An 11,583-nucleotide genomic window follows, 5' to 3' on the forward strand; every position below is an offset into this window, starting at 1 on the left:
AGAATCACTTTTTTGTATTTTGCATACTATCCCTACTTTTTCTGATTTGTTGTAGATTATATAAAAGGGTTTAACATGAGTAGTGGACCAAATACATTGTGGTATTGTATACGTACCTTGTAGGAATTGTAGGATACATTATCCCAATACAATGACAGTCTTAAAATAAGTTCAGCTCTAGCCTTTTATCAATTCATCTGTGAAATTCATTTTCTAGATTATCTAAAAGGGGCTCCCCATAAATATTTACAAGAATTTATATCGCTATAATTTATCCCACAACCAGTAACTGCACACTGCACGATAACATGCAGTGAATACACTTGACTTAGTTTTCATCCTCTTTCTCTGTACGTTTAGCATTCGTCTGCTCAGAGGTTGATACGCTTGCTACTTCCTGAGCAGCTCCTCTTTTCTCCACTCTAGTGGCCTGCTTCTTCTCTTCTTTTGTCGGCATCTTTTCGCATTAACACTGATTAAGTCAGTGTTTGTGTTGTAATTACTTACTACATTTTTCTTCATTTTTTACTTAAGCTGGCACTTAAGTGTTTAATCTGCCTCAAGAATGATTTAAGATATGAAGAGGTAGAGGAAGTGATGGTGAAGGTGGTAGGGAATGAGAACAGCGCCTGTACACATGCGCCACATGGCCGCCTTGCTGGCCACTGCCGAGAGTTGATTCTACAATAAAATAAAAATGAGTAATAAAAAGTATCACCCCGAAAGTGGACAGTAGAGGTCACGTAGTATATGTGTACCAAATTTCAGGTCAATAGGTCAAACGGTTTGCGGGCTACAGGTGATTTAAAATTGTGGACAGACAAATGAACAGCCACGGTAGCATATTACATAAGAAGATACCTTGGATAAAGTTCATTTGCTCCACTCCTCATTTTTCGCCGCAATGACAATCAACGGTGGCACCCACAAGCGGCTCTCCCTTTCTCATGGTAGTCTCCCATTCACTGATCTCTTTATTACTACTTAACCTTTTAACATGGATGGCATCCTTGAGGGCTCCAATGAGGTGCAATTCTGAGGGCTGTAGACTGATTAAAAAGAACAGTCCATTCGAATTTAACGGCCGCTCCAGTGTGGTAATCTCATTGACCTTTTTGAGTGGTCAGACTCATTCATGTTTTTGACACATGTATGATGTATGACACTCCCCATTAACAGTTTATTTTATTATGCTGAATACATGATCATGCTCTACAGTACAATTATTCCATGGACACAACCACAAAGAGCACTCACACTAGGCATCCTGCTGCTGGTAACTCCTGCTCAGAACTTCAACAAGCTGCCCAAGGACGGCTATAAAGTTGTTATTAAAGGCAGCTGTCTCTGCCGCCTGTGCTGCCCGCTCCTCTGCCTCTGCTGCCCGCGCCCTGGCCTCGTCCTCACGGAGCAGCTGGATGTGCCTCTCCCGCTGCTCCAGCAGCTTCTCCACGATCTCCTGGTTCTTCTGCTTCACTTCTCGCAGAACCTCACAGATCTCCCGTCTTCTTTTGCCTAATAATTGAGAAATGAATAACCAGACATTTATACATGCACACCACAGAAATCCTCAAACTAAGACGCACTTAGATTTGTACCCTCAAAGCGCTGCACAATCACACAACGCCACTGTCTGCTGAATTTGTTGTAAACATCATCCTTAAGAGGCCCAACACTTGCCTAGAATTGATCGAGGCTTTTTCTGACCGTTTGCTGGAGCAGTCGCCGTCTTCTGCAGGGGTGGCTGAGATATGTGCTTGCTGCCAGCTTTAGAACCACTGTGCTCTTTGTCGCCTGGGCATTGCTGAGATGAGCCTAGAAAATAAGCAGAGTGCACTTAGGACTGGGCCATTTAATACAAGAACTTGTCTTGTGATACAGTCCTTTTAGTGGCTAAGGTGATAAAAAGAACTGTCATTATATCATATCCTGTGGTTTGGGCTCATAACTAATGAAGCAATTTAGGAGATTTTAGTCGCAATTGAGCTCCAAAACTGTGCTGATATTCCCCCTTGGAAGTATGAAAGACTGGAGAAAGGTGCCGAGTATGTAAACACCATAGGTAAGATGTTCCTGACCTGAAAAAGAGCAACAGCACATGGCCACCGAGCAAAAAGCTCAAAAATGACCCCAAAAGCATATGGTGTTTTTATTTTTGAGGTTTCCTAATCTACTACATTGCAGCACTAGGTTCCAATAGACCGGTGGTTCTCTACCTTTAAGCATTGGGGCCCAGTTTTATTGATTTTTGTTCAGTGATGACACTTTATTTGCAGTAATTTTAATGTAAACTAGACAACATTCCCCTCCCTCCCTCCCCTATTATAGGATACATTAACAAATAGATGACAATGTGGCATAGTGGTTAGGGTTTTGGACTGCAAATCCCAATACTGACACGGTGTGATCAGGAGCAAGTCACGTCACCTGCTTGTGCTTAAACTGAAAAAAATAAATAATAATCTAACCAATTTTACCTCAAATGTTATAAAGCCTTATTCAGATGAGATTAGTTTTATATCAGGAGGTCGTGTAGACTGCGATTTACTGGCACTGCTTTACTCTGGCTCAGCACTTCCCTGTTCCCTTATAGTTAATATATTCATACTGTCAACGCAGACCAGTTCTATATATTAATAACTTTTATTAATAAGAACAAAATGCCCGTTTGCATGCCATACCTAACCGCTTTCCTATATAAAGTGTGAATATCAGCGTGCCGAGGTAATATAACACACACTACACATCCCAGTTATTCAGCATCCACCACAAGGAGTTCACTGGCAGCTCCTTTAACCGCAGAGACTGTGGGTAAAGTCATTGGTACCAGAGGACCTCTGTAACTTTAGCCCCATTCAAATCACTCAAATGAGAGAAATGTTGATGTCACAAAACACTGTCTTCGGTCAGTGTCCGCTAGTAGTTCATAGCTGGACGGCGCTCAAAGTACCCCAAAACACAGATAAAGTACAAAGTCTCTTGAAAGCAAAGTCACTAATTTTTATTGCGAAAAAAATGATAAACCAGTATTGGTGGGAGGGATAAAGGAAAAATTCCACAACAACAAAAAAATCTAATAAAAAAAAATATATAACAATCCAGCAGAACAAAATAGCCGCATCCAACAAACAGGACGAATTCAATAAATTACTGAAAAAATTCATGTGTAGTACTTATAGGCAAGGGCTCATAAAAGGTACATAGTCCAAAGCAGCCAAAGAAAAATAATAATAACAAAACAGTAGAAAGAAAAAGGTCGAATAACTGTTCCAATGGCTCTGTAGCAGCAAAAACCTCTCTCTCTCACCAAGTGCTGAAGGTCTAGGAGACTTACTGGCTTAAAAAGGTTGGAAAAATATCTTTAAGACAACCTTAAGTATGGGGGATTGGAATAATGAACCTTTGTAATACGCAGAACGGTGACACCAACCCTCACCCCTCACTAATGACACTGAGGCCCTCATAAGTATTTCTTACTGGGCTTCTACCATTCAGATAAAGGGGGAGGTATACCGCCTTATCCATACTTTATTCCTACATATATACCATCTTACATACATTTCACACATCCCGGGGATTGCAAAAAAAATTTTAAATAACAATAAGACATAATATGCATGAACAAATGGAATAAAACTATTACCATATCCGTACTGAGATTGCTTTCCCCCTTTCCCATTTCGTTCTTCCTGACTATTGCGGAATCGGCGGCTTGCAGGCTTTTAGCAGCCCCGCGCGCGTACAATGAACACTACCCGTCAGCTGACCAGGCTAGTCCGCTTAAGAAGAGGACTCCGCCAAGCCGGTAATTATCTAAAATAAAAAAATATATTTATCGGAATGGTGTGCCATTAGGGGGAATCTTCACTTTACGAAGCTTTCAGCACTGCACCTGCCAACTCTTTACTGTACTTTATTTTGTTAAATAGCGGATACTGCTGTTTTTTCCGGCTCCCTCACAGACAAAAGACCCGATGACGGTTCTACTACCGTCACAGATGATTCGCACTGGATTAGTTTATAATACAGAATTCTCATCTTTCCACATAGGAACCTTTACAAAGCCCAAGAACCAACTTTATATAAGAAGAACCCTTCACAGAATGAAATGGGTCTTTCCGCTTCTATGAAGAACCATACAACCCAGTAAAGTGCCATTTATTTTTAAGAGTGTATTTGGATGGGGTTACCTTTTCACCACGCTATTAAAAATCTCCACATTCTCCAAAATCACTTGATGGGTCTTTACTGGACTGTGTAGTTCTCCATAGAACTATTGCTTAATAAAGCGCCATTTCATTCTGGGACAGGTTCTTTGCCTGTGACGTTGGTTCTTTGTGTTTTGAAATACTTAACATGTACCAAAAAAACAAAACTAAATCTTTAATGCATGGTAGGCTGCCTAGCAGGACACTAACAGATTAAGAAAACTTGAACTTAGCCTGTGTTATTGTATGCACCTTTTAAAATCAAAACCCTGCAGTATTTCACAAATCTGTTGCTATCTGCTCATTGTTATTTGCTGAATGGAGCCTGTTAGGGGTCTAAATAAACAAAGCTTCTTTCTGGAACCTTCTTGTAGAGGGGTCTTTTTAGAACCAAAATGGTTCCCATATGGCATCACTCTGAATTGCCACTCCAGCACCTTTAATGTTAAGGCTACAGCTGGTGAGGTGAAGTCATTTTTATTAGAGGACTTCAATATTTTCAGTCCTGTCATGTCAATAACTTTTCACAGACTGCATGTTCATCTTCTGTAGAAAAGTCCAAAGAAATAACCCCAGGTTCAATGTGTAAGGAGACAATGCCTGGCGAGCCTGCTGGATTGTTGCAAAAACATTCTAGAATGTTTCTGGTCAAGCCTCAAGATTTTCTTTTTTTTCCCCATTTAAATGTGCCGAACAATTAACTTCTACAAGAAGCATGCGTAATTTCCAAATGTCTTTAAAGTTTGGAATACTCCATGCTTTTTGTCTTTTAGTACCACACAGCAGATAACACTTGAATGGTTGGTGCTCTCTACTCTTCACTGTAAAAGTAAACCTATAACCTCTGAACATCTGGGTTGTATGGTCTTTTTTAAAATTCTTGTTTGTTCCTGGGTTTTTGAGATGAATCTTGTGAGGTTTATAAGGAACTGTGAGGCGCCAGATGATTCTACAGGGCATTTGACGAACTTGTGCATGATGGCTTCCTTATGTTCAGAGAAGGATATTAAGGATAGAGCTGCCAGGCAAGAGGAAAAGGGGAAGGCCTAAGAGAAGGTTTATGGATGTGGTGAGAGAGAACATGCAGGTGATGGGTGTGACAGGGAAAGAGGACAAGAAGATACGGAACAAGATGATCCTCAGTGGCAACCCCTAACGGGAGAAGCTGAATAAAGAAGAAGAAGTCCACAATGGCTTCCATAATCAAGCGTGTGGTGTATAACAAGTTGTCATCTGCTGGTAACTGGAATTATGGCAGCCATTTCATTTCCCTAATCCAGGAGTAAATTGTCCCTTTCAATGGGTGCAGAACTGAAATCTGCAATCAATATCCCCCTAAACTATTAAAACAATGACTCATTTGTTATTATTATTATTAAACTGAAGCTGACAACCCGTCTGTACTCTTAAAATTGCTGGTTCTTTAATGGCATGTTATGATTCTTTACTGGGTTGTGTGGTTCTTCATAGAGCCATTACTTGACAAAGCACCATTTCATTCTGGAAATGTTTTTTTTTTTGCATGTGAATTTGGTTGTTTGTGCTTTGAAAAACTTCCTAATATGGAGAATAAATCAAAATGAAGATTATTATGACTAATAACAATGAATATATGCAATGATATTAAAATGTTAACTGTAGAAATGAACGTTATTCCAAACCTTAACAGTATTATACAGGGTGATTCAAAAAGATGCATCCAATTTCAAAATTATTTATTTAATTTGTAAATCATTACAGAACAATACAGTAAATTGTAAATGATTTAGGTGAGCATAAGGTTTATTATGTAATTTTACAGGGTAGCGCAGTGGGTAGTGCTACTGCCTCGCAGTAAGGAGACCTGGGTTCACTTCCCGGGTCCTCCGTGCATGGAGTTTGCATGTTCTCCCCGTGTCTGCGTGGGTTTCCTCCAGGTACTCCGGTTTCCTTCCACAGTCCAAAGACATGCAGGTTAGGTGCATTGGCGATCCTAAATTGTCCCTAGTGTGTGCTTGGTGTGTGTGTGCATGCCCTGCGGTGGGTTTGTTTCCTGCCTTGCGCCCTGTGTTGGCTGGGATTGGCTCCAGCAGACCCCCATGACCCTGTAGTTAGGATATATCGGGTTGGATAATGGATGGATGGATGTAATTTTACAAGTGCTCAATATGACCTCCTCCAGCTATACGGACAACATCAATGCAATAGTCAAACTCATCCCATACTTAACTGAGCATGTCGGTTGTCACTGTACTCTTTCAATGCGATTTCAGAGATCATCCAATGTTATTGGGAGTAGTGGCACATAAACAGAATCCTTAACGTACCCTCACAAAACAAATGTCACACGGCGTAAGATCTGATGATCTTGGGGGCCAGAAGTGGAGTGCCAAATCGTGGAGGATACAAAAGTGGAGAACACAGAACGCTTTCTGCTCAGGGGTCGCCATGTCCTTGCAGACTGAAGGGAGCCATCTTCCGGTTCAGTTGGTATGTGATTGGTTCCTAGGCGCCTCATGGTTGTAAAAATATGGCACTTTGAAATCGGATGAATCTTTTTGAATCACCCTGTATTACTATACTGTAAATATATGACCACATACTCATGGACACACAATCATTTCAGTTTGCAATCAATCTGAAAATGTAGCATCCTATATAGACCTTGTCACACATGTGAGACAGCTAAAGGGCTTGAGTAAGGGCAATTCCGAGTCAGACCAGGATGTGGCAGAGTGCACTGATTCTATTTCTTGCCTTCCTGCAGACCATCCACAGGAGGTTCCACCTGGCCCTGTTGACATCCCTTCCGGGTCCGAGCCTATGAAGGAAGACCTTGTTGGCCATGGCCCCTTTGATGTCACGTCCGGGCTCGAGCCTATGGCTGAAGACCCTTATGAGCCCGACCCATCTGACTTCACTTCCTCTCTTCCCCTTTAAAAGCCTCCACCTTTTCCTTATTCCCTCAGTTCTGTTTTGGACTCGGTTTTGTGCACATCAGTGCTGTGTAATATATTCATGATTTTGCAGCCAGGACACCAACTATACAGGTGGCTGCCCCAAACCTTGCTATGGCTCTGTGTGGAGTTTCTGACAACCAATACACTTGAAAGAGAAACAGTCACAGTTAACTGTAATTCCAGTCAAAGGAAAAGTCAAATTAAATCAAAGAATTATAATCCTACCAGTGAGGCACTGCAATAAGTTCACCAGTTCTCTGGAAAAAAAGTCACTGAACAAAGTTTGACAAAGTGACAGTTCTAAAAGGAACAGGGCTTGTGATAAGCAGGTTGTGACCTTTGGAGGACACTCACAATGACAGCACACAATAAGGTCTGCGGACAAGCAGCTCAGGGCTCGGTTAAAGTCTTAGCCTTGTACAAGCTGGGAGGTCTGCAGGGGTTGATGGCGCTATATGAATGTATCCAAAGAAATTTAGGGCTGCCTTTCTAAGCTTTTTATTGCACCCATGCTACAAACACAGACTCTGCATGGCTGTGGAGGGGAGACTTGCTTGCATATTTGCAAAGGGTAGCATTGTGCCCATAAAACTCTGCCTTATGTGAAAACATACAATGATACTTCAAGCAAATTTATAGCAGCAAGACACTGGTAATAAAGAGGCAGAATATTGATAAATCTTAATTGCATATATTGCTGACTGCATAAATAATATGTGATACTGTTATAGCAATGCACATTTATATACACATACACAATGGTGGAATCCCATTGTAATGAAATTCATGGGAGTATAAAAAATATTTTGTTATAACGTATACAGGGAAAATATGTATATTATTTTGACCGGGATCACTGGTGATTAACCATCTCTAACTACAGTGGCACAAGGTTAACAGTAGACCAAGGGCAAAGCAATTTGTTGTCCTCTGAAGGATCAGAGTTACCACATAATGTGCTTGTCGCATGATGTTTAGAACATTTATCATCGGCCTTTGGCCTTGCTCTTTCCTGGTCTGCCACAGCAATAATTCCAAGCCACTGATGTTCTTCTAATCTAAAGATGGGAGATAAAGCAGGATACTTGGCCGTGTTGCAGCAGCTATCTTGTGTGCTTTAGTATTGAAGTAACAGCTCCTGTTTTGAGTGAAGCCTTGAGACTGTACCTGCCTTCTCTAGTAATAAAGTATCTGTATTTTCCATTTATCACTGTTTTTTTCATAGCAAAGTAAACGTTGAGACACTATGAAACACAAACAGTACAGTATCCGCACATGACACAACTACTCACAACTACTCACGCAGATGCTCGGCGGAGCAATGACTCAGAATTTGGCTATGGATATGATGTTGCACTTACACTCACACAGAGCCTTGCTGAGACTGGACATTTCATAACAGACTGTTACTTTCTTTAACAAGAAACAGGCAAATCTGTTGCCAGGTTTCCAAGACTCTGCCAAAGTATAGACATGGTATTAAGTATTTTTTGCATCGCATTATTATCTTACAGTGGCTATTTTTGGTCGAAAAAACATTCATTATACTGAAATTTACATTTTGTTAAAATGAAATCCATTAAACATGATGTTGTATGAACGTTTGTCTGGGCCAACAAAAAGTGTTTGATATTCTGAACATTTCATTACTTCAGTATTCGCTATAACAGGATTTGACCTGTGTGTGTGGATATCATTGGTAAACGCTTGTGTCAAATATGTAATGGTTATTAACAGATATTAAACTATAAAGCAAATTTAATGTGATAATATTTATGCGTCTTAAAATATAATAAAAAGATTCTAAATGCATTACAAGATGTATACTCAGTAAAAGGGGGAAGGATGTCATTTACTTCACCACACATGAAGGACTTTTGTTAATTAAGTAGTATTACTGACACATCAGTAGTATTCAGTTTTTAAACAGGTACTGTAATCATCTTCAGTTTAGCACACTCACTGAAACCCGTCAATCCACAATTGTACAGGAAGAATATGCAGACCTGGCACTGTGAGACAGGAACAACAGCTCTGCACTCTGCCAAAGTTCAAACATCTGTACTAAACTTATTAAATTTATACCTGAGTAAAACTGAAAATATACATATAATGCCTGTTCAGTTTTTGTCACTTGATTGCACACTAGACACCTGGCTAATCTCTCCATCAATAGCTGTCACTAGACAATGGGTGCACAATGTTACCCACAGCAGAAGGCAATAGTTTTTTTTTTGGTTGAGTGGCGAGAAAAATGCATTTATAGACAGCATCACATAGGCATAACTTAAATGAAAGAAAAAAAAAAAAAAATGTGAATGTATTTGGAAATCAACAACAATCTGCTCTTCAGATAAATCATGGGATTATTTTACACTAACTCTTACCTTCTCCAGAATGACTTTGAGACAATGTCTTCTCAGTCCTCTTTAAGTCAAAGAGTTCATATTTCACAAGGACTGCTTGCTTCTGAAAAGAACGGCCCACATCTTGAGTGGCAGCTAACCGAGTAACCGCTCCATGGTGAGCAACCAGCTCCGATTTAAGAGTTTCGTTTTTGACACTGTTTACATTTTCATGTCCTCTCGTGTCAATGCACATGGAATGATGCTCATGATCCTCTTTAATTTCCACAGCCTCCCATTCACAATCCTCTTCCTTAATGCAGAGACTCTCCTGTCCATGGTGGATTGACTCCCAGTCACTGTCCTCTTCCTTAATTTGAACACTATCTTTCTCCATGTTGCACATGAAATGGGGGGTCATGTCCACTGAGAAAGACTCCCTTTCCTTGTTATTGTCTTCTGAGACTCCCTCCTCCAATTTATAGCTCTTCTCTAGAGGCCCACGGGGATTCTGCAACAGTTCCATGTTCAATGTAGAAGTGTTACTCGAATAGGTTGATTCCTCTTATTCTCTGTCAAAGAAAAGGCATAATCAAACACACACAAAAAGATAACTAAACAAATACACTTTTTATTTTTGGTCAACAACCCCCAATCATTATAACAGTTTCAGGAACAAAATTTCTCATCAAAAAAACAAATGTGAAATTAAAAACTTTGAATGTAGCATTATAAGAACACTCACAAGATGTAGAAGCTCAACTTCACATGCATCAGTTTTGTGTTTCTTTCCCAAGTTCAGATCCTGGCCTGGTCCACATCTTTTGCCCAGTTCCCAGATTCCCCCGCTGCACTTGCAAATTGGCTTACGCTGACAAACAGTTAAGAGGGGGATCTGGGCTGGACCTTGATGTTCAACCTATCAGAAGTGACCCAGTATTGACCACTATGGAATTAAACACACGTAGAAGTGTACAAAGATATCAAACGTTCTGATTCTGAAGACAATCTGTGTAGTAAAAGTACAGCAGCAATAGTACAATCTATAATAATAAAAGGCAAAGCCCTCACTGACTGACTGACTGACTGACTGACTGACTCACTGACTCACTCATCACTAATTCTCCAACTTCCCGTGTAGGTGGAAGGCTGAAATTTGGCAGGCTCATTCCTTACAGCTTACTTACAAAAGTTAGGCAGTTTTCATTTCAAAATTATATGCGTAATGGTCATAACTGGAACCTCTTTTTTGTCCATATACTGTAATGGTAGGCAGCAAGATGGCCGTAGGAGACTGAGTTGCGTGTCGCGTCATCACGCCTCCCACTTAATCACGTGAACTGACTGTGAACTCAGTACGTAGAAAAGAAGGAGGAGCCCCAAAGAGCACAGAAGAAAACATTCATTACACAATTGACAAGGCAGCGAAACAATAAGAAGCGAGTGAGTGACGCATACAAGCATCTTCATAAGACACGAGGTATAAAAAAGCACGGTGTAAACCGTAAGTCTAAATTAACTTTATAGAACCGCTCCCGCTGCCGTTTGCAATACCATATTCGCGAGATACAAGTTTAATGAGAAGACACGAGGTATAAAAAAGCACGGTGTAAACCGTAACCTTAACTTTATAGAAACGCTCCCGCTGCCGTTTGCAATGCCATATTCGCGAGATACAAGTTTAATGAGAAGACACGAGGTATAAACGAGAGTTTGCATCACTTTGTAACAGAGTTAAAATTGCTGTAGCGAGAAACTTTTAACTGCCGGGTCTTAGCTAACATTAAATAAACCCGTGGACATCGCAACATCACACAAGACAGTGGCTCACGTGAAGTGACTGAACGCAGCAGGAGTGATCTCTTCCATGAATCAAACCTGTTCAAAAAACACATTACACAATTGATAAGGTAGGAAAAGAATATGAAACAAGGCACGGTATAAACCGTAACTTTAAGTTTATAGAAACGCTGCCGTTTGCAATACCATATTCGCCCCTGCGAAGCGCGGTGATTTTGCTATATATATTAAACTATTTCAACCATTGTATGATCTGCTTCTCGCAACTGAAAGAGGGCACCGTGGCAGAAG

At 40.5% G+C, this 11,583-nt stretch overlaps 1 protein-coding gene across 2 annotated transcripts in view; it reads right to left on the reverse strand.

Annotated features, from left to right (window-relative positions):
* Positions 1-1,166: 1,166 nt before the first annotated feature.
* The window catches only part of LOC114664474 (uncharacterized), a 15,245-nt gene continuing 4,828 nt past the window's right edge, over positions 1,167-11,583 (reverse strand). The window contains exons 1-4 of one of the 2 annotated variants that reach the window (XM_028818597.2): positions 10,238-10,405; positions 9,535-10,064; positions 1,681-1,815; positions 1,167-1,515 (exon numbers count right to left, since the gene is read on the reverse strand). In XM_028818597.2, the coding sequence (XP_028674430.1) occupies positions 1,259-1,515; positions 1,681-1,815; positions 9,535-10,018 (876 nt within the window). In that variant the 5' untranslated portion in view covers positions 10,019-10,064; positions 10,238-10,405 and the 3' untranslated portion in view covers positions 1,167-1,258. Of the gene's footprint in view, positions 1,516-1,680; positions 1,816-9,534; positions 10,065-10,237; positions 10,406-11,583 lie in introns of those variants that run through there. The other variant, XM_028818590.2, reaches the window with a different exon arrangement.

This window comes from Erpetoichthys calabaricus, chromosome 1, assembly GCF_900747795.2.
Source record: "Erpetoichthys calabaricus chromosome 1, fErpCal1.3, whole genome shotgun sequence".
In the NCBI taxonomy this organism is placed as follows: domain Eukaryota; kingdom Metazoa; phylum Chordata; class Cladistia; order Polypteriformes; family Polypteridae; genus Erpetoichthys; species Erpetoichthys calabaricus.